The 22,311-nt window shown below is 48.4% G+C and overlaps 2 protein-coding genes across 4 annotated transcripts in view; one reads left to right on the top strand and one right to left on the bottom strand.

Moving 5' to 3' along the window:
- Morn5 (MORN repeat containing 5) overlaps positions 1 to 9,694 on the bottom strand; it is a 27,699-nt gene extending 18,005 nt beyond the window's left edge. For 2 of the 3 annotated variants that reach the window (XM_076568778.1, XM_076568779.1), the window contains exons 1-4: positions 9,513 to 9,694; positions 5,451 to 5,598; positions 3,392 to 3,503; positions 1,797 to 1,928 (exon numbers count right to left, since the gene is read on the bottom strand). In XM_076568778.1, the coding sequence (XP_076424893.1) occupies positions 1,797 to 1,928; positions 3,392 to 3,503; positions 5,451 to 5,598; positions 9,513 to 9,559 (439 nt within the window). In that variant the 5' untranslated portion in view covers positions 9,560 to 9,694. The remainder of the gene's footprint in view (positions 1 to 1,796; positions 1,929 to 3,391; positions 3,504 to 5,450; positions 5,599 to 9,512) is intronic. The other variant, XM_006995285.4, reaches the window with a different exon arrangement.
- Ndufa8 (NADH:ubiquinone oxidoreductase subunit A8) lies at positions 9,606 to 21,278 on the top strand. The gene is made up of 4 exons (XM_006995284.4): positions 9,606 to 9,898; positions 12,808 to 12,971; positions 17,841 to 18,006; positions 20,982 to 21,278. Exons 1-4 carry the CDS (start codon positions 9,746 to 9,748, stop codon positions 21,117 to 21,119), a joined length of 621 nt encoding a protein of 206 aa, XP_006995346.1. The 5' UTR covers positions 9,606 to 9,745; the 3' UTR covers positions 21,120 to 21,278.
- Positions 21,279 to 22,311: the final 1,033 nt, after the last annotated feature.

Consider the following 22,311-nt stretch of genomic DNA (forward strand, 5'->3'; position numbering starts at 1 on the left):
TAGCCCAGATCCAGACACTCAGCGAGTGGCAGGAAATACCTGCCGTGCAAACCATTAGTATCTGTCCTCCAAGCGCCCCTAAAGTTTAAGTACACCACCAAGAATGGCTTCTTCTGGAACTTTCTGGTTGCTCAGTCATGACATATATTTTTATGCTTCTGTGTCTTTACACATTCTCTCTGCCTAAAATGCCCCTCCCAGCTTTCCTGCTCAGTATATCATTATATACCCATTGTTTGTTTGTTTTAAACACATCTGACCAGGCTGGCCTCAAACTCGCTATGCATGAGGATCATCTTGCCCCCCTGGTTCTCCTGCCTCCACCTCATAGATGCTGGGATGACAGACATGTACCACCATGCCTGGTTTATGTGTTCTGTGGCTTCCTGTGTATGAGACAAGCTCTCTACCAACTAAACGACACCCTGGCCACCCATTCTCTAGGAGCTATTGCCTCCGTGAGCCCTTTTCTATGTAGCATGCTTCCTTCTCCCTCGTCTCCCACTCATTCACAAATTCTGCCCATTATACTGCAAATGTGTGCTTCTGTGTTTGTCATGAACGTTAGGCTGTGACTCTTCACTGGACCAGGATGCCACTCTGGGGAGACAGGACTGGAATACAATTCAAACCTTAAAAGCTTCAAATGAATCACTTGTTTTCTACCATGACGAACACACCGTGCTCTGGAATGCTCCAGAATAGACTTTATACAGCCCTGCTTCTGCAGAATGCTCCCACTGCCCCACTTCCCAGCAAATTTCATAGCCAAACACATTTGAATCATGAAAGAAATATATTCTCTCCTACCTCTTCCTCCCCACTCCCCCAGGTAGAGGTTGATAGATCACATTCATTCCTTGATTTATCTCTCTGTCTCTGTGTGTCTCTGTGTGTCTCTGTGTGTCTCTGTCTGTCTGTCTGTCTGTCTGTCTGTCTCTCTCTCTCTCTCTCTCTCTCTCTGTGTGTGTGTGTGTGTGTGTGTGTGTGTGTGTGTGTGTGTGTGTACAGATAGACAGGCCTCTGAAAAGGTCCATAGCTGTTGTTACCTTAGTTGGACTATGACTCTAAGAACACAGCTGTGACCCCATGCATTCCATGCTTTTCTTTATACATTGTCTTCTGAGAGTCAAGTCACTGTGGAGTCTTATCAGCCTTGGAGTCACTCACTAAAATGAAGTTCTGGATCTGCCAGCTAGCCAAGGGCCAGCCAGCCTTCCTGGACTACATAGTCGCTCCTCTCTGGCCATGCCTATACTGTCCCTCTGACTGACAAACTTCCTGTCCATGTCCAAGGCCAATTCCTAGGTGCAGTTGAGATACCATGTCCTTCTCAAACCTCTGACACCTTGGCTCTGGACTGGGGACTCGAAGCCACCCCTTCATGGTGCCCCCACCCTCTCACTCCCAGGGCCACGTCTTTCTTTTGATGGCCTGCTCCATGGTGAAATCAACTGTCTCTGAAATCTCTCTGCCTTCTAGAGCATCTGCTCCAGCAGGAAGGGGCCGGGGGGGGGGGGGGGGCCGCTGGCTTCTCTCTGCTCTACCCAGCACTAAGCATGGCGTCTGGAACACAGTAGAAGTCCACTAATGCTAGATGAAGGGACACATACAAAAAGAAGTGCCTTAATCTTTCAGCAGCACGCTGCAGTGCTATCACAGTTACCCTAGGAATGTCCTTGCTCTCACTCTGTGGTCAGGGTTGAGGTCACAGAGACATCCAGATAACCCATATTTGTCTTTTTCTTAATAGAAAGTGAAGAGAAAGCATGTCGGCGGTGTCAGCAAGCACCTACCTGCATTTCTCAGAAAGCGGTTTCGGTAATCCTTAATGACCCTGGTGGTGGGGTTATAGAAGCCATCTCCACAGTCGTAACAGCCTGGGGGGATTTTTCTAGGTGGGTCCATGTTGGTGAGCTGAGAGATACCTTAAACAGACACAAAAGGACAGTTAGTATATCACCAAGACCACGTGCACCAAGGCCACTGTTTATGTGGCTGTGGGACCAAAGGCTCCTTTTGCAGGGCCAGGAACAAAATCAGCAGGAACAGGGCCCAGGGAGCTTTTGGGAAAGGGGCTACAGTCAGGCCTTGGGAGCTAGACCCTGCTTTCTCTGACCTTACCCTCATCCATTTCTTGGGCCACTGTGATGAAGTTCTGAAGTCAGAGAAACCCTGAGGGTAAGTCAGAGATGTCCAGAAGGGTAAATCCAAGAGAGGGGTAGCCACCATGTGGGTAGAGGCCACAGGTGTGAATTCTTAACCACACCCCAGGAAACCTGAGAGCAGAACTTAGATGGGGGAGGGCACCAGAGAGGGTAGACAGAGCCCCACACCTGGCTTTCCCACATGGCCACACTGCACCTCCATTGTTCCTTGTGTGCTAGACATTTGGCTCCTCCTGTCTCAGGTGACCCTCAGAGCAGCCCTATCTTACAGAGAAGAGAGCTCACATCCCAGGCTGAGGAACAGGCCCAGTGCTAGCTGGGTAGGAAGCAGCCCTGCTCTGGGCCCTGGGTGCGAAGTAACGCACGAGGGGAGGAGTGGATCTGAGTCTGAGCTCTGAGTCAGCGGCACTGGAACCCCAGGAAGGAAGGGAAAGCAGACAGACATTTTAGGTCTTAGCATGCCAAGGCTGGAGTAAAGGGGGTGCCAGGATGTTTTTAATTGGAAATCTTGACTTTCCCTCTCTCTGAGCAGAAAGCCGAATGCCCTACCATGCCCTGTTTACAGGTCTGCACCCCAGAAAAGCAAATGCTTGGATGTTGTCTAATTATATACTTGACCTTGACCCTAACCAAAACACATGTATATTGGCAATGATTGCGGAATGCCTTTTCCATGCCAATGGCTTTGAAGCGTTCTATGGCTGAAACCTCAGGCCAGTTGCCACCTTAGAGATGCTTGGAGAAGTCAAGATCACCTTAACCATCTCTATTCTCTCCTCTGTGAGGTAGGGCAAGAGTGACCAGATGGGGCACCCTGAACAGTCCCAGAGAGAAGACAGGGACTGGAGGGACCCAGCCCACAGCACACGTCCCATCAGTCTCTGTCCCCCTTTCCCACCCTCTCGTGTTCTAATGCTTACATATTTTTAGTATGACAGCTGGCATGTGCCATGCACCTGACATGCATGCAAAGCACTATTCCAGGTGCAAATTCTAATGGACTTGTAAGGCAGAAAACACTGCTTCCCTGACTTAGATGGGGAAAGCCGAGGCAGAGAAAGGGAGTCCCTGGGTCTCCTCCCCTTGGCCAGCCCAGGGTCTGGGATGTGGGTCCTGTGGCTCTCCTGGGTCTCTTGTGTCCATCTTCCCCTTGAGAAGGTTCAGTGTGGGTCAGTCCCTTGTTTCAAGCACCTTTGGTCTCCCTCTAGGTGTGGGTGTGCTACCTGAGGGCTTCAGGCCGTAGCAGATCTCGGTGAAGAACCTGCGGTCGTAGCTGTCACAGTAGTGCCAGTGTCTGTCCTCGTACTGCAGCCCGTCAGCGAAGGTGTACTTGCCCTGGAAGAAGAGAAGCACATGGGCACCAGAGGAGACCAGAGACTTTTTGGCCGAGCAGGTTGGCACCAAGGGAGCAGTTGGCTGTTTCCTGCCTTAGGAAAGAAGTGACAGCTGGCAGAGTGGCCCTGGTTGTGAGGATTAGGGAGATGGAGCTACAGGACTGAACCTGGGTGTGGCGGCTGCATGGAGCTGGGCAGGCCACCCTACTCTCAGCCCTCAGCTTCCTCATTTCTAGGACTGGGATGATGACAGTGTCCCTCTAATAGGGGTGGCTGGGAATTCGGTGAGATAGGTACATGCCAAGCTTGGCCGGGAGGTGTGTGTGTGTGTGTGTGTGTGTGTGTGTGTGTGTGTTTCCCAAAGAGATTAACATTTGAGTAGATGGACTGAGTACAGAGATCACCCTTACCCACACAGAGAGACATTGTTAATGGCCTGATCGGAACACGGGGCAGAGGAAGGATCACTGTGCTCTCAGCTGGTCCTGGGATACCCATTTCCTGTTGGCCTTGGGCATCAGCACACCTGGCCTCTGCCTGGGACTCACCCCACTGCCTTCTCTAGGTTCTCAGCCTTTCAGTTTGAACAAGAACTACAGTTCTGGCTTCCCCTGGGCCTCCAGCTTGCAGAGGATACACTGTGGTCCAGCTTCCATTATTTCATGAGCCAAACTCTCATAATCTCTTTCTTTGTATCTATCGATGCCTTCCTGATCACCCTTCTCTGAGTACTCTAATACCCATAGAATAAATACTTGCACATGTTGTTTTTCTTTTATTATTATTGTAGCTAGAAAGGCCAGAGCCAGAAGCCACAGCCGCCTGTCCAGACATGTGCATTCTGTTCTTGCTGCTTCAGAGCTAAAGGGATCCTCAGGATGTAAGAAAGAGCACATCAGCCTAGGCCTCAGGAAACATGGGTGGAAAGTCCCACAATACTGTTTATTCACTGTGTGACCTTGGGTAAGTCACATCCCCTTCCTGAGGCTTAGAGTCCCCAAGCTATAAAAGAAGCATTTCTTAACCTTTTTTTAGGTCATGAGTCAGGCTCAGCAAACACTCGGGGAAACTCAGGAGAGCACAGATCATTTTCCCACAGAAAAACATAGTTCCATACTTGCAGAGACTTTTGTGTGTGTAAATCAGGGTGTTCCACTGACCCCTGAGTTCTACCCATGGCCCATAAACCCCAAGATCAGAACCCTTGGATTAGATGACTTAGTAGAGGTGGTGATGGTAAAAGCTAACCCTTATGAGTGTTTACTGTGTGTTAGGCAAATACACCTTTCCCCTATTTACTGTCAGCACCATTGTGGTAGGCTGTTATGCCACCCCACCCCACCCCACCCCACCCCCAAAGCTGGCCACACCTGCTGGAATTTGAGAATGTGTTACCTTGCATAATTTTTTAAAAGGAACTTTTCTAGAATCACCCAATGTGAGGGTCCTTACAAGAGAGAGGTAGACAGGTCCAGGTGGGGGGGCTGGATGGCAGGAGCCCGCGGGGGGGGGGGGCAGGGGCAGGGAGGGGCGGGAGAAGTGACTCGGAGCTGTAAGTTAGCTAGTCATGAGTCAAGGGATGCAAGCAGTTTCTAGAAAGCAGACAAAATGTGGGGAGACAGATTCCCCTGAGTCCGCCTGCTGGCCCTGGTGAGACTTCCAGCCCCTAGAACCATAAGGTGGTGATGGAGGCTGATTTAAAATGGTCAACTGAGGGGTAATCCACCACAGCAGTAGATAGCCAAGCTGACTGAGGAGCATGCATTTCAGAGCTGTAGATCAGACAGTAAATGACACAATAGGATGCAGGAGATCCTAGAGTCCCTGGAGAGTGAGAAGTGGGGGGAGGAGAGACTGGAAAGAGGTGAGCAACAGACAAGGGGGTACAGTGATACACCAGGCGGTGGCTCTTCCTGCCTGAGCACCGCCCCAGACCCCAGGGGATCACCTTCACCGCCAATCCCTTCTCCCAGGTGGCATCGAATCTGCTCCCGCTGGGGAAGAACAGGGTTCCTTCTCCGTGGAACATGCCATCCTTCATGTCCCCAACATATCTCGTGTCAGTAGGGAGGACGTATTCTGCATTGCCCTCCATCCTGTAAGGACACGGGGAAGTCACTGAGCTCTGTATGGCAGCTGGGAAGACATTCACTCTCTACATCCTCAGATGTCGTCATCCCTCAATATTCTGTCAGAGCTTTTGTGGTGCTTTGTTTTCATCAAAACCACACACACACACACACACACACACACACACACACACACACACACACACACACGTGTTTAAGATGGGACAGCTTGGGTCCCTGCAGACTACCCTGGAGTTGATGCTGTTCCCTGAGACACCTCTTCAACAGGCCCAGAGAAGGTTGTGTGCTGTGTCAAAGCTGCACAGCAGAAACGGCAGAGGCCAGCGGCTCAGGAAGCTGATTCTGCGTCCAGCCTTGCCCATTAAGCAAATCCTTGGTCTGGTAAATGTTAGCTTGGGCCAGCTACATAAAACACTCTGCACCTTACCTTACTTTTCTCACTTGTCAAGTGGGAATCACTGTGAGGAGGAGATGATGTATGGTGGCTGCTATAAAATGTGGATGGTTGTGGTGGTATTGTGTTGCCCAAAATATTGTGTACTCTAATAAATTTATCTGGGGTCAGAGAACAGACAGCCACTAAATACAAAGGCTAGAAAATGGTGGCACTCATACCTTTAATCCTAGCATTCCAGAGACAGAAATCCCTCTGGATCTCTGTGAGTTCAAGGCCACATTGGAAATAGCCAAGCATGGTGACACACGCCTTTAATCCCAGAAAGTGAGCCTTTAATCCCAGGGAGTGGTGGTAGAAAGCAGAAAGATATATAAGGCGTGAGGACCAGAAACTAGAAGCATTTGGCTGGTTAAGCATTTTGGCTGGTTAAGCTTTCAGGCTTTGGAGCAACACAGTTCAACTGAGATTCATTCTGGATGAGGACTCAGAGGCTTCCAGTCTGAGGAAACAGGACCAGCTGAGGAACTGGTGAGGTGAGATAGCTGTGGCTTATTCTGTCTCTCTGACCTTCCAGTATTCACCCCAATAACCGGCCTCGGGTTTGATTTTATTAATAAGAACTTTTAAGATTCCTGCTACAGATGGTCTTTCTTCATTTTCTGTGTTCTGAAGTAGAATTATCTAGAATTCACTGTGCAACACTTCCAGAGAAATCATGAAGATTTCATGAGGTCAGAGAGAACATATATATATATAGATGTGTGTGTGTGTGTGTGATTTTTTTTCAACAGGCACTCTCTCTCTAGCCCATGCTGACCTGGAATTCATGCAGCTCAGACTGGCCCTGAACCCATGTCAGTCCTCCTGCCTCAGCCTCTCAAAGGCTGAGATTATAGGAATAAGTCACTAGACCAGGTTTTTCATTTTTAGATTTAGATATGGCACAAGCAAATCATGAATTTTAATGTTTTGTTAAAACAGCTTTATTTATGAAGCATAATTGACATGCAAGACTACACACATACTTAAAGTGTACAATTTGTAAGTCTTGACACATATCCTGAAAACCATCATCATAGTCAACATAATTAATATATCTACCACCCTCAGCTGCTGCATACCCTCGTTAATCTTTCTTTTTTGTTCTTTCCATTCCTCATCCCTAAGCAAATACTGATCAATTTTCTATGACCATGAATTAATTTACATTTCCTATAATTTTATCTAAAAATATCATATAATGCCGGGCAGTGGTGGCGCACGCCTTTAATCCCAGCACTTGGGAGGCAGAGCCAAGCGGATCTCTGTGAGTTCAAGGCCAGCCTGGTCTATAGAGTGAATTCCAGGAAAGGCGCAAAGCTACACAGAGAAACCCTGTCTCAAAAAACCAATATATCAATATATATATATATATATATATATATCAATATTATATATATATATTGCTCCTTTTGAGGGGGGAACTTCTGATTTCCTTCATTCAGTACAATTCTTCTGAGATCCACACACATTACTGTTATGTGAACCAGCATTTTAATTGCTGTGTACTATTCCAGTGAATGGATATACCACATTTGTTTGTTCACTGCCATGTTGGTGGACATTTGGGTTGGTTCCAGTTTTCAGTTATTACACAGTAACAGTTATATAAAGCTGTTCGAACATTGGCAAATATGCCTTTGTATGGAATATATTTTCATTTATCAAGCTAAAACCTCAGAGTGAAATGGCTGTCTTACTTTTTAAGAAAATGTCAAGCTTTTCCAGAGCACTTGTCCAATTTTATATTCTCACCAGCAATGGGGAATCTACCTAAACCGAGTATTAAGTATTAACTTATTATATATAAGAAGCTATTACAGTCATTTAAACTCTAAAAAGAAATCGCCTTCTCTCAGACCAAAAAAGAAAAGACAAACCCACTGGTTATCTCTCACATGAAAACAACATGTTTGTATTTCATATCCCTCTGGGGTATGCATTATTTCCCCCTTTCAAAGATGAGGAAATTGAGGTCTGACTCAGGCTGAAGGCAAATCTTCACAGTGGTGTTTCATCACATGCTGGAACTTAAGAGGCCCCAAGGATGACTTAGTTGCCTGTTGCTAAAAATCAAGATTCAGCAGGGTATTTGGCAGAACCATGAAAAGGAGTATAGTCAGCAAATCAACAACTGTCTTCTTGTGGGTTGTGGGCAATTCTTCAGGTCTGGGTTTCGGCACTGTGGCTACAGCAGTACTAAAAAAAATCCCAAGCAAACACATTGCTTGGGATAACGCACAGGGATGGCTGGTGTGGTGTGGACAGGCGAAAGTGCACAGAAGGCCTTCTGTCCATGTATGTCTGATTATCTCACTAACTTTACATGCACAGCACAGGAAGAGTGTGGGGTTTCCAGTTTCTGTGCCTAAAATACTCAATCCTTCATCTCCACTTGACAAAACTTTTGCTGTAGCAAGGCCTTGTGGGAAGAAATGCTGTGGTTTAGACACAGAACTGGGTAGAAATTCTTGACTCCATCACTTCTTCTCTGTGTATTCATAACAGTGAGCATGCCGTTTTGCTTAAGTTCAACCAGTTATTTGCAAGATCAACCTGAACCACCTCACTGCCATGGAAGTGTTGCACCCAGCATCTTTGCCACTTCCTGAAGAGTTAGACAGGGGTCCTGAGTCCTCTAAGACTCCTTTCCTCCTTTACCATCTCCCTTGCAAAGCTGCTTGAAGGTTTGCGACAGCATCCCATAGTTATTATTACCACTTTCTCTAGCACTCTATCCCGTGCTTGGCTAGACCATTGCTCTTGCTGCCTCAAACTCAACACACTGCAGCTCCTCTAGCCTGTGCACACAGACCCTCCCAAATCAGGCCCTTCACCTCCATCTCCACAGTCCATGAGCTGATCTACACCCCCAACAACCAGCACGTATCTGTCAATATACTTCCCCCCAGCCTCGGGCTCTCCAGCTCTAAAAAATACTCCACTCTTTTCATCCAGAGCTGCTAGCAAGGCAAAGCGGCCGCCGCCTCCACACGTCCTCTGCCTCCCTTGGCCACACTGCTGACCTTGATTGCTTGTCATAACTGTTAAGCTTACTTGCTCCACTATGGTTTCGTGAGCTTATTGAAGGCAGAGATTACAATCAGCATTTGCTGATTAGCATTTCCTGTTTTCGTTGGTGTGCATCATTTTAAAAAATATTTGTTTTTATTTTTTAATGTGTATAAATGTTTTGCTTACATGCATGTATGTGCACCACGTGCGTGCCTGGTGCCTGCAGAGGCCGGAAGTGGAACTTTGGTTACAGATGGTCATGAGCCAGCATGTGGGTTCTGGGACACACACACACCACACAAGAAATAGAATGAATGAATCCCACCTATGCGGCTTATTAGATATGTGTACTTGAGCATGTTAGTAGTAGAACAAGTGTTTGAAAGCGCTTGGCACAAAGTCCTTGGCAGAGGCCAAAAGGCAGCTGTCTCTCTCGCCTGCCCAGGAGTGGACCCACGGGGGACCTTACCTCCCGTTTACGTATGACCCGACATAATGGCTCCCGGTGTACTGCATGTCAGCGGCTAGTGTCTAGCAGTTGGACGCCAACTTCAGCGGCCTCAGTGTCACTATGACAACCAGGAGGTGTGGGCGGAGCTCAAACGGAGCTCCGCCCCGCGAACCCGCTTGACTTCCTGAAATGGCGTACACTCGTTCCTCCAGCGGTCACAGAGCATTGCGCCTGCGCGCCGCTGGGGACGCATGCGCAAAGGGTACAGGGCAGCCTCGGAGACCCAAAGGGGAATTGAAGGAGACGGGCGACGCGGCCGAGGGCACCTGGTCAGGGTCGCGGCTGCCGCCGTCATGCCGGGGATAGTGGAGCTGCCCACTCTGGAAGAGCTGAAAGTGGAGGAGGTGAGGCTCGCCCCCAGGGCAGGCGGGAGGCCCGGGGCTGCAGCTGCCAGGCGGGCCCGTGCTGGGTCCCGGCCTCTGCGACCTGCATGATCACATCCCGCCGTGCTCCAAACACCTAGGCCCCCACCGCGACCGTCTCCCCCCCCTCTTGTGAATCGGGGTGACACTTTCTAACATCACCTAGCGCCCTGCTGTACCTCCCCGTGAGGCGAGTATGCCTATCCAGGTGCTCACCTTCTAGTCTGTCAAAATCGGCGCAGAGCAGGCCTGGGGCCGCCGCAGCATACAGTGCGGCTGGCATGGGCTAGGGTGTTCGGTAACAGGACACATTTAAAGCGTCTACTTCTTCAAGAGACATTTAAATATTCATTATACAGTGGAAAGTAAGGGACAATGCTCTGCTTTCGTAGTTTGTAGTTTAATAAGGAGATAGGTAAAGAGGTTGTACAGCACAGTGCAGCCAGTGGTGTGAACAGTGAAGTGAAGGCGATGTGTTATTGTAATTATTGCAAACATGATCAAGCCACTTCTACAGGCCACGTTGCTAATTACTTGGGACACACAGTAAGGTAAGATATAACTGATCTTCCCTGTAGACCAGAAGTAGGGCCCGGAGAGTAGAAATGATTTGCCCAAGGTCACGTAGACAGTGTGTGGAAGAGTTGGAACGGGAACCCAGATCTGTTCTGAAGCCTGGGCTGTTAAAGCTTTGAGCTAAAGTGCAATAGAGTGAAGAGGTGTAGACCATGTTCGAGAAAGCCAGAGCTATTTGATGTCAGCTCTAGTGTTAGTGGCGGTTCTGAGAAGTCACTGACGGGGCCAGAGCAGTTTGCACTTGACCCGTGAGATGGTCCAAAGGAAACTTGCAACGCAGAGTGTCTGTGAGGGATGATGAGGGAGGATGCTGAAATTCTGGGGTCTGGAGACAAAGGATGCTGGATGAACTTGAGAGGGGACTGTTGGACTTTATCAGCTCTGGGGAAGCAGGTGAAGGGGCATGGTTGCATCTCAAGCACTCCACCTTCCCTCTGATGGTAACGTCACACCAAAGGCCTGTTGAGAGGCTGCAGCGTCTGGGCTCCAGTTCTGAGGATGGCTGGCATGTCATCTCAAATGCGTGTTTATTCCATGTTTAGGAATTGGCTCAGTGAATGTGTCTCATCTTTGTTTCTTTATGACAGCATGAATTTACCTTCATTTTGATAAGACTGCCACCTGTGTAAGGAAATAAAGCAACTAATGCTTCAGGCTTTTGGAGGGCTACCGTCTTGAGGATTTAAGTAACCAAATCAGCCATTTAAGGATATTTTGAGGCATTTGGCAAGCAAATAAAATGGTGCCCAGCTTTTTATTTAAATTTTTTATATTTATTTTATATGTATGAGTGTTTTGCCTGAATTTATGTGTACCACATTTATGCCTGGTTACCATGAGTGCCAAAAGAGGGCGTCAGATCTCCTGGGACTGTTGGTGAGCCACACGTGGTGCTGAGAATTGAGCCTCAGTCTGCTGGGAGAGCAGCAAGTGTTCTAAAGAACTGAAACTCAATTTTTAAAATGGAGTAACCTTTAGAAAAACAAGAGTGGTAGTACAGGCTTGTGATCCCAGCCCTAGGGAGGCTGAGCAGGATTGAGAGTGGGAGGCCAGCCTGGCCTACATAGTTCAAAGCTAGCCTGGGCTACTTGAGAGTGTCTCCCAGAACCAGAAATAAAACAAAAAGGTTGAGTACCTTTATTCTCCCAGCTGGCTATAGGTAATAAAATAAGCAAATGTATACCAAACTTAAATACAAAAATTTACAGATTTGGAGTATAAATCTGTTAGAGTTGGCATGGCAAATTTCACTTATATGTGAGTTTACCTTCGTGTTGATTATTGTGATGGACAGTGCTGGTGGGCAGCCCTGGTTCTTCATCTCCTTCCTGTAGGATGTAAGTGAGCCTTTCTCTCTTTTCTTTCCCCAATATTTGTCTTATTAGTAAATCAATATGTATAAAGTGCATAAAAATAAGACTGCAGACTTTTCTCACATTAAAGTCCTCAATTTTTTTAAAAATCCAGTTCAGTGGTGTGTTAAAGTATGGTTTCCTGACACCGACTTTTAGGAAGCCTGCTAATGCTCTGTTACGTATCTCAGTTGACCAGGAATCTGAAAACTCCCTGCTTGGGGAAACAGCAACAGTAAAGCAAGAGCAGGTTAGATGAGAAAGGCCAGCCCTGAAGAGGACTATCAAACTGCCCACGCCCAGATGCCAGCAGCAATAAATACCCCGCCCCGCTCTTGAAAATTTAGGCTTAAGAAGTTGCCCATGACAGAGCTGGTGCTCAGTGTCTGCCCGCAGACTTTAGTCGGGCAGTAAGATAGAAATATTAGAAGAGAAGCAGAGTGGCCAAAGTGACTGAAAAGCAAGGATGAAGATGAGTCCTCCCAGACAGCAGAATGCTCTGTCGGGTTCCAGTGACTGAAGTGGCTTCGGCCTGGGCTAACACTGTAGAGCTGGAAGCTGGGCCCTGGGCTCTGCCGATCCTAGTGAGCTACCTGCAGCTGCTCTTCAGTGCTTCTCTAGAGTGTTGGAAGGCAAGCAGGGGAGTCTGCATGGTCACAGTGCTCAACAGCATCAGTGTGGGCAGGTTCCAGGGCTTTATTCTTAGGAATAATTTGCCAGACTGTGAGCTCCTTTTCCTTTTCCTTGCTTCCCCTGATTTCCCAGCCCTCTGGAGTTTCAGATGTCCTCATATGATTCATTTCATCCCTGGAGAGGAACCTTAGCAATGTTGACAGGGTTTTTTTAAGCAAGATTCTGTTAGGGTCACCGTCTTCATCTTTAAGAGAAAGCTGGGCTGGTTCGGTCAGCCTAGCAAGATGTGCGGGAGCGCATAGTGTGTGACCCTCTACATCACTTTTCCAGGTGAAAGTCAGCTCAGCCGTGCTTAAAGCTGCCGCCCACCACTATGGGGCTCAGTGTGATAAGGCCAATAAGGAGTTCATGCTGTGCCGCTGGGAGGAGAAGGACCCCAGGCGCTGTCTGCAGGAGGGCAAGCTGGTCAACAGCTGTGCGCTGGACTTCTTCAGGTAAGACTCACCTGAAGGCAGTGTCTGTGTGAGTTGTACGTCAGGGTATTCTGAAATATTCTTACCTGAGGAAGTGACTTCCGGCTAAGTAAGTAGAGCCGCAAGTGTGCGGTTTGGAAGTCAGATAGACCAAACTTAGTTAGTTTGTTTTGGATTTGTTTTTATAAGGCAAATTCTGTAACCTCCATGAATCTCAGTTTTCAGCTGTGAAAAAATAGTGTCTGTCCTCTGCAGTATTGCAGTGGGTATCGTGAAAAGGTGTGTGCAACCATCTGAGCCCATCGCTTGTTGACAGACAACAGACAGTTGTGCTGGTTAGGAAAGCATTGAGTTTGGTTTTTAGGTGGACCACTATGCTCAGTACTTAGATAAGCCCAGGTGTGCAGTTAACTGAAAAATGTTAATTGGGCATGGTGCTGTGGTTGTAATCCTGGCATTCAGGAGGTAGAGGCAGAGGATCAACCAGGGCAGTCATGGCTACATAGGGAGTTGGAAGCCAGTTTGGGCTTCATGAGATGCTGTCTCAAAAAAAATTATGGTTTGATTCAGTCAGCCTAGAACTCACCATGTAGTCTAGGAACACTTGTTCCTGATTCAACCTCCAAGGGCTGGACCTACACTGCGCACTACCTCACCCAGGCACAGAAAAAGGTATTTGAGAATTCTGTTATACTAAAGGGACAGAAACTCAACTCAGAGTGAGTTGGCTCCAAAGTCCAGAAATAGTCCTGGTGTCAGGCAGGCTGGACTCCAGGGTCTAAATGACAGCAGAACTATGCAATCCTTTTTTCCTCTTTTCTGCATAAGCTCTTGCCTCAGCATTTCTCCATTGACCTTATTTTCAAATAGACTTTCCCTTGGCTATTGCCTGAATGGCCAGCAGCCACTGTAAGCTGCCCTCCTTGTTAGTGAGCCTGAGAGGGAGCCATTGCAGTGCCATTACCAGGGTAGGCAGGGTCCCCACACTGAGCCAATTCTACGTCTGTGGACTTCATGCGCTTGTTTTTGAACCTTGGGAGGTAAGTGCTCTGATTGGTCAGGCCTAAAGTGAGATGTAGTCTTAACTTCATCCAACTGCATCACTGAGAGACAGGGAGGAGTTGTTTCCCAAAGGAAAACAGGGATGTTACAGAAGAATGGGGACCGACTGCTGTCACAGCAGATGCTGCTACAGTGACGTTACAGTTACAGACGTGGAAACTCAGTAGCTGCCTTTCTTCTCTCTTGCCCCTGCTGTCTCTGTCCACATGCAAAGATACTTTGTGTTTATAATTGTAATGTGTAGACTTTTAAACTGGTTTTCACTGAAATCATTGGACACATTCTTTTGAAGCTTGTTTTCAGTGACTACACAGTCTAGAAGGACCGACTTTAATGTACCAGACAGACAGCTCTTGTTAGTGAACATCAGTCTGCACTGCTTAACCTTTCTTTTTCTCTTTTCTTTTTTATTATTTTTATTATGTTTTGAGACAGGATTTCCTAGGTAGCCTGGCTGTCCTGGAACTTACTATGTAGACCAAGCTGGCCTTGAACTCACAGAGATAGGCCTGCTTCTACCTCTAAGTGCTGGGATTAAAGTCGTCTGCCACTACATCTAGTTTTTATTTAATCCTGTAATTCCTTGGTATACATTTTCCAACAGTGTGATCCTTTTTTTAAGGTTTTGATAATTATTTTTGGCTTCTGAACTTTTATTCCTATATTTTTTAAAAATTAATGATTTTTACATTTTTTTTCAAATGTGTTTGTGTATTTTGACTGAAGATATATGTCCGTGCACCATGTTCATGCATGCCTAGTGTCTTGGGGTGGGGAGTCAGAAGGGTATCAGGTTCCCTGAAACTAGATGTGAGCTGTCATGTGGGTGCTGGGAACCAAACCATGTCTTGGCAAGAGCAGCAAGCGATCTTAACTGCTGAGCCATTTCTCCAGCCCCTGATTAAACAAACAATTTTATTTATTGATGTCGGGGGGAGGGGGGAGGAGTTATGTCCACGTGCCATGGTGCAGGTGTGAGGGGTCAGAGGCCAACCTTGTGGAGTTGGTTTTCTTCTGCTACCTTTATGTCAGTTCCAGGGGTTAAACTCAGGACTTCAGGCTTTGTGGCAGTTTTGCCCAGTGAACCAATTCACCAGCCCCTGCCTTACTGTTTTTTTAGGTTGGGTCAACTTATTCTGCCCTCTGCATTGATGATATGCACAGTGTTTAAATATTTAATGCATAGGAGATGGTGCTTTATGATGCTTGAATTTATATTAATTTGATTGCTAGCAAGGTTAAATATGTCTTTACTTATTTGGGGGAATAAAAGTGGTTTTCTAAGAGAATATTGGAAAAGGATTTTTCCCGAGATGCAGAGATGTGCTATTTTGTAAGTGGGAAATGAAGAATCCCCTTTGTCCTCAGGCCCTCCCAGGGAGGAAGGACTCGGAGCTGGAGATGACCACTGAGCATTAGATGAGGGTCTGCAGGCATGGTGAGCAGAGGCCTGGCAGGATCGCCCACTGCAGTGCTGGGCTGGGACTCTTCTGCTGAGGACCGTGGAGAACACAGGAGTGGGTGCGGGTTGGGGTACCAGGGTCCAGGTAGCTAGCATTGGTGAGTCCTAGGAGGGAAACTGAGTGAGCGGCAGGAGGGAGGCATGGAGAGTAGACTCTCGGGAAGTCTTCCTGAGACATATTGCAGGAAGGCCATGCATTGGGAGTCCTCAGGTTCTAGAATAGGAGCACTTTCAGCCTTTATTCTACTGCAGAAATGTGTTCTGGGGTTTTTCCCACTACCTTAAACATGGCTTTCACATAACATGGTGCTATTTTGTGCTTACCTAGCAAGCACAAGGCCCTGGGTTTGGTCCTCAGCTCTGTGGAAGGGGGCGTGTTACATAAAATAGTGCTATTTTATTCTTCCTTGAATTTGTATTTAATTCCTAACAGGTTTGAATAAAAGGGAAGGGGAATTTTGCTCCAGCCATTTTTTTTTTCTTCTCTTTTTATCTCCACCCACCCCTCTGGGCAGGGTGTGTGTAGAATAGGGTCTCATGTAGCCCAGGCTGACCTCAGATTCACTCTGTAGCTAAGGCTGCCCTTGGACTCCTGATCCTCCTGTCTCCGCCTCCCACATGCTGGGATTATAAACCTGTGCCCCACATCTAGCCTCCCTTGCCATGTGTTCTCTTTGTGTGTTTGTTTCTGTGTTTGTGTGAACGTGTGTGTACCCACATTCATATAGAAACTTGAGGCTGACAGCAGGAATCCTTATTCTTTGAGGCAGGGTCTCTCACTCAGACATGGAGCTTAGCACTATGGCTAGTTTCACCGGCCAGCTTGCTTTGGGGTCTCCCGTCCCCTTCTTCAGAGGATGGAATTTACAGTGGGGCTGCCAGGGCAACTTGGCAATTCTGTGGGCTCTGGAACCCCCATGACAGTCCTGTTTCTTGTGTGGCCAGTGCTTGAAGCACAGCCATCTCCCTGGCTTCCTCCAGCTGATGTTCCAAACCAGGTACTTGCTGCCCTGCTTCCTAGCAGCACCCAGCTCTTCTTCGGGACTCTGTTTCTGGCCAGAGCACCAGTGGGCTGAAGCCACGGCTCCGTGTGGGCCCAGTGCCTCTTCCAGTTAGTGTTTGTGTTTGTGCTTGAAGGCTCTGTCCCCTCTGGCCTCTGTCAGCATGCCAGGCTCTGACTGCTTCCTTCCTTTCTGAGTTTGCTAAGCTGAGATGTAAAGAATGACCAGGCTCCAGGGGAGTTAGTTCTCCTGACTAAGATGCCGGCGTCTTAGGCCATGGTCTTTATTTTTGCTGGATAAAGAAAGGCTTGCTCCTCAGAAATCTTCCTGTTTATTTCTTACTTACTGGTTCTTAACTTTGGCTTTTTTTTTTTTTTTAATTACAAAGCATATAGAAAGTTAGGTTTCATTATCACATTTTTCAAGCAAAATTTGTTTTTGTTGTTTCTCTTCCCTCCTTTCATGAGTCTGCCTCCCTGTGTGCTCCCACCCCCACCCCCACCTTTACGCTTCCAGGTTACCTGTGACCTTTAGCCCCCAGCGCCTCTCATCCTAGTCCATGATCACTCTCACAGCCTTTCATTTGTGTGCATGCATCATGACCCGCCGTCCTGCTGTGCTAACGAGACACTGTACAAATACACATACATACATTAAAGGTGAATTTACATGTCTGAGACTGTGACACCTCACTTAGTATGACATTTCCTAGTTCTGGTTTCCTGTAAATTTCATATTTCTTAGAAGCTGAGTAAACCAGGCATGGTAGCAGAGACCTTTAATCCCAGCACACTGGAAGCAGAGGTGGATGAGTCTCTGAGTTAGAAGCCAGCCTGGTCTACAGAGAGAATTCCAGGACAGCCAGGGTTACACAGTGAGATTCTCCCGAAAAAACCAGAAGTAAATAAGTAAAAGCTGAGTACAAATCCCATTGTGCACGTATGCCACGTTTTCACTGTCCAGTGTTCTGTTGATGGACATCTAGGCCGGCTCCACTCCCTTGCTGTTGTGCATGGAGCAGCAGTAGATACAAACAGTCTAGCGTCTGGGGTTGGTTATCGCGAGTCCTTTGGGTGCAGCCTAGGAATGGTGTAGATGGTCACGTGGTGTTCTGGTTTCCATTTTTGGTGACCTTCCACGCCGACTCCCACAGTGTTCGCACTAGTTGACGGTCAACAGTGGGAAGGGCTCCTCCCCTGCAGTCTCAGCATTTGCTGTCCGTTTTCACTTGAAGGCCTTGAAGGTGACATGTGGTGTGGCATTAATGACTGCTACACTTCCAGAATGTAAGGCTGTTCACTTGCCTGTGGGTGCTCTGTTGTGTTGTTCGAAGAGCTACCTCTAACCTCTCGTCTCCTTTTCCAGGAAGATAAAGCGTCACTGTGCAGAGCCTTTCACAGAGTACTGGACGTGCCTCGATTATTCCCACCTGCAGATGTTTCGTCGCTGCCGCAAACAGCAGGCAAAATTTGACCAGTGTGTGCTGGACAATCTGGGCTGGGTGCGGCCTGACCTTGGGGAGCTGTCCAAGGTGAGGTTCCTCTGGGCTCACTCTGACCTGGAGGTGGAGGTCAGGTAGAGGGGACTGGCTATGGCAGATGCAGAAGGGGCCCTTCTAAGGTCGGAGAGGATGTGAGTGCTCCCCATTTCCCAGACAGACAGAGGACTTGGCATCCAGAAGCAAGTGTGTCCTAACAAGCGTCGTCCTCTTTGGGCTGGCTAGCTAACAGGGAGTAGAGTGGCTTAGGCAGCGTGCTAGTGAGGTGCCGTTGGGGTGATAGGATCAGCTTGTGTCAGATTATTTTGTGACCCCAAGAATTTAGAAGCCCCTGCTCATAGTTGAGGAGCTCAGTCCTCCCTTCCTCCTGTGTTGGTTTTGGTGATGACTCGGTGAAGCGTCCCCGGAAGCCTGATGTCTCTCATGACTGTACTTAGCACAGGACAGTCCAAGTGTTGATCCCCCAAGTCTATCCTCCCAGCCCCCACTGCTGTGGCCTTGCTGGACAGCTCTTCCTGAGCTGCTTCTGCAAGATATCTCATCCTGTGCAGCTGAAGGATTCGGGGCTGAAGCTCTGTCTTCACGGCAGGAGCGATCTGTGTGGGCAAGAAAGATGTGCCGTTGGCACTCGAAAGAGCTGTAGGGACTCCCCCTGCCCGAGCTGCATGCCCTCCCCTGTGTGTTGTGCAGCTGAAGAAGCCCTACCCACATGCCTATAGTTCCTGCTGCTTTAGCTGGGGTTCTCCATGCTTAGAGCCAGGGAGCAAAGCTTGAAGGGGTGGGCACGGTCAGACGGACAGAGCAGGGCTGCATCCTGTGTCCACAACCTCCTGTGGAATCGCAGACTAACTTTCCAACCCTGTCTGCCCTGATCCTAATGAGGCTGAGGCTCTTGGCCTCCTGAACAAGGTATACCTGAGACCTTGTGTGAACCCCGGCATAGCACCAGACACCAGGCTGTCTGTCCATCTTAGTTCCCTTCTCTCTGGGGCCAGTATCTGTGAATAGTTGTCACAAATAGATGGGTAGCCTAGCTTTTTTTCTCAGTCTGGCATACTTAGCTTTACTTCAGATACATTGTTTAGCTAAACTGAGAAAATTATTTTAATAGTGGCCAATTCAGAGTTGGAAAATGATAGGACTTACACACTTAACCAGTAAAACTATCTTTTCTTGTTTCTCCCTCACCGCAGGGGAAGCAGTGAGTCAGGCTATTAAAGTGGTGTATTTATTCTTGAGTCTTTATGTTGACATTTTTAACTCCAAATAAAGTTGCCACCCTAGTTGCCTCAAAAATGTGTTTCTGGACATGTGTCGTCGATGTAGCTGTACTGCAGTCCACTGTCGGTCTCCAGAAAGGCTGTGTCCAGCCGCGGGAGCCCAGGCTGCAGCTTCATTCTCTGGCACTCTGTCTGGCCCACCTGCCTCTTCCTCTGGATGTTACATCCTTTTCCTAGGCAGAATTGTCTCCAACTCATGATCATAGCCTGAGTATAAAGAAAGCAAGGTAGGGGCGCTTCTGTACATCCTGGTTCCTCCCGGGAACCCCATTTTACACATGGCAGGTTCATCATCCCGTAGCTGCCCAGGCCTTCCTGCTCCTCCTCCTCAGGATGTGCTTGACTCTTCTTCCCTTGATCAGTTAGCGGTTCTTTCAAGGAGTCCCTGGGTACTTCCTGTTCAACAGACGTTCTTCAAAAACAAAGATAGGATATCACTCATACCTCGAGTGAGCCTTTGGAACGACTGGTCAAGCAGCAAGGGACCCTTAGTGACCTGCAGTTAGAGCAGGGGACAGGGACCTGCATCAAGGCCTTGGTTTCCAGCTCCCGCTCTGATGTCATCTTAGGTGACCCAGTTGCCGTCCTGTGAGCTGGAGGTAATGTGTACACACAGGGTGGTGGAATTAACTGTGTACCTGGGAGCTCTGGGTACAGACATGTTTCTGAATGGTATATCTAGGCAGATGGACCTGGCCTCTCATGCATGCAGGTGGCTTAGAGTTGGTACCACTTGAGTAAAAGCCAAAAAAATGCTTAGTAGCTGTGGCCCGCTTGTAAGGGCCTGCTTCCTTAACTTTCAAAGGGGTCATTTCTGGGCTAGAGGTATTGCCAAGTGGTACAGCATTTACCTAGCATCTGCAAGGCCCTAAGTCTAGTCCCCAGATCCACAGCAAAATTCAGAAATTAAAAATCAATTTCTGGTTGCTTCAGTTGAGATTTTGGTGGCCATTGGGAATGGTAGTTGTGGCTGCTCTCCATCTCCCTCTCGGCTGCAGTTTAGAACCTACCGTTTCATTTGGCTGTTGGTTCCGCTCTTAGTTCTGGTCCTGCCACCAGGCCTGGTTCCCCTGACTCCCGGCCTGCAGATGGTGATTGGTCGATCCCTGTAACAGTGGCACCTGTTGACGTCAGCTCAAGTCCAAGCACCTTTGCACGGGTTTGCACACTTGTGTCATGCAGCCATGTGCCTTAGCTGTGCACAGAACCTCCGAGCACAGAGCAGCCAGGCCTGGCTTTGTGTCCCAGCAAGGCCAGCATCAGCACTAACAACGTCAGAGCGTGTTTCGTGTACGGCCTCTGCTGCTGTGTGAGTTCTGTAGATGTCGTCTCTGCTCTCTCACTTGCACTGGCTTCCTTCTTAATCTCCCTGGCTGACTCCTGATTCTCCTCAGAAATGGGCCCAGCCTTCAGTGTGAGTGATTTGTGCAGGGTCCACCCTTCTCCGTTGTCATTGGGTAGAAGTCTTGCTTGATAGTTCTGGCTTGCTGGACAGCAGTGGATAGATAGCATGTGTCTTCTCCTTGCTCTAGCCTCAGCTACTACCATGCAGCATGACAAAAAGCGGGCTGTCAGAAGTCTGTGCAAGATTCAGTGAGGCTAGACACATGTGCCTGAGGCTTGACGCTGAGGAGTAGTTGGGGCGGTAGGGGCAGAGGGACCCCAGAGGGCGCAGGGTCACTACTGCTGCAGTCCCTTTAAACCCTGCTTCCTTCTTTGCCCTTCCAGGTCACCAAAGTGAAAACAGAGCGCCCTTTACCAGAGAACCCTTATCACTCACGAGAGAGGCCGGAGCCCAACCCTGTGATAGATGAGGATCTGAAGCCTGCCAAGCACGGCAGCCGGTTTTTTTTCTGGACCACTTAAGATGGGTCCACAGCCCACACGTGCCCAGATGACAGCTGATGGAAATACCCATGCCGCTCGCGTGTTCTTTCCTGGATCACGGACGTTCACAAAAAAATTAATTTATGTGACTTGGCAGTTATTCTATACATTTCCTGTCCATTAAAATTTTAAAGGAAACAGTTGTGTTTTATTACGCTTTATGTAACCTTTTAGCCTTTAGAGATGACTTCCCCTGTCCTTTCTTACGCTCCTGACTGTCTTACTTTCTTGCTATAAGGAGGACTCGCCTGTGTAGCAGGAGAGCCACACTCCAGCATGGAGGCTTTTCCACCTGAAGCAGCTTCCCAGAGGTGTTTGACAAACGGGATGAAACCCAGCTCTCTCTCTTCTCGGCTAGCTTTCCAAGCAGGTAGCCCTCCCTAACAGTCACTCCAGGGAAGCGTCCCGGACAGAGGAAAGGTTTGAGCCCTGACTCAGGCACGGGAGGCTGCTGGCTCGGTCCTGGGCAGTGTTGCTTGAAGTTCCTTAGAGAACCTGACTTCCACCGTTTCCCCTCAGCAGCCCATCGTCCGGGCGTTAGAACCCAGATGTTTTTCCTGATAGACAAGGGAGGTGGAGGCTGAGCTCCCAGCTCCAAAGCCAGGAAGTTGGAGGTCTGAGTGTCAATTCCAACCTTGGGTGTGTTCCTTAACCTCTTGTGAGGTTGAGTTTGAGGACACCAAAGGGCACATACTTATCTACCTCCTGGGCAGGTTAGAGCCCCAGTGTTTATAAAGCTCTGGTTCAAAGCGCTGTTCCCCCAAGTCCCTTCACCCCATCCAGTTCCCTTTCACTTACTCAGCTGTTTCCTCTGCAGTTGACTGGGTCACTGCACTTTTGGTTGTGGCATTACATTGCCATAAGACTGCGTGAGTCTTCCAAGCTTGGTGACTGAGCTCCTTTGCAGAGCTGTGAAAATAAAGCTTTGGGACACACGTCTCCTTCAGTTCCTCCACCTCTCAGTGGAAGAGTGAGCCATTAGGATAGATAAGGCGCAGGGGCTGCCGTCCAAGGAATACGAGGCCAGTTGAAGGGAAAGGACTGGCAGTTAGCCATGCCTCCCACTCCACGCTTGCCTCGCTGTTGGTTTTCCGTGAAGCTCAACTTGATCCACACCAGTGCCTTGCCAGCACCTCTGCCTCATTCCCAACTCTTGAATAAACTCTTGGGT

This window comes from Peromyscus maniculatus, chromosome 4, assembly GCF_049852395.1.
Source record: "Peromyscus maniculatus bairdii isolate BWxNUB_F1_BW_parent chromosome 4, HU_Pman_BW_mat_3.1, whole genome shotgun sequence".
Taxonomy (NCBI): domain Eukaryota; kingdom Metazoa; phylum Chordata; class Mammalia; order Rodentia; family Cricetidae; genus Peromyscus; species Peromyscus maniculatus.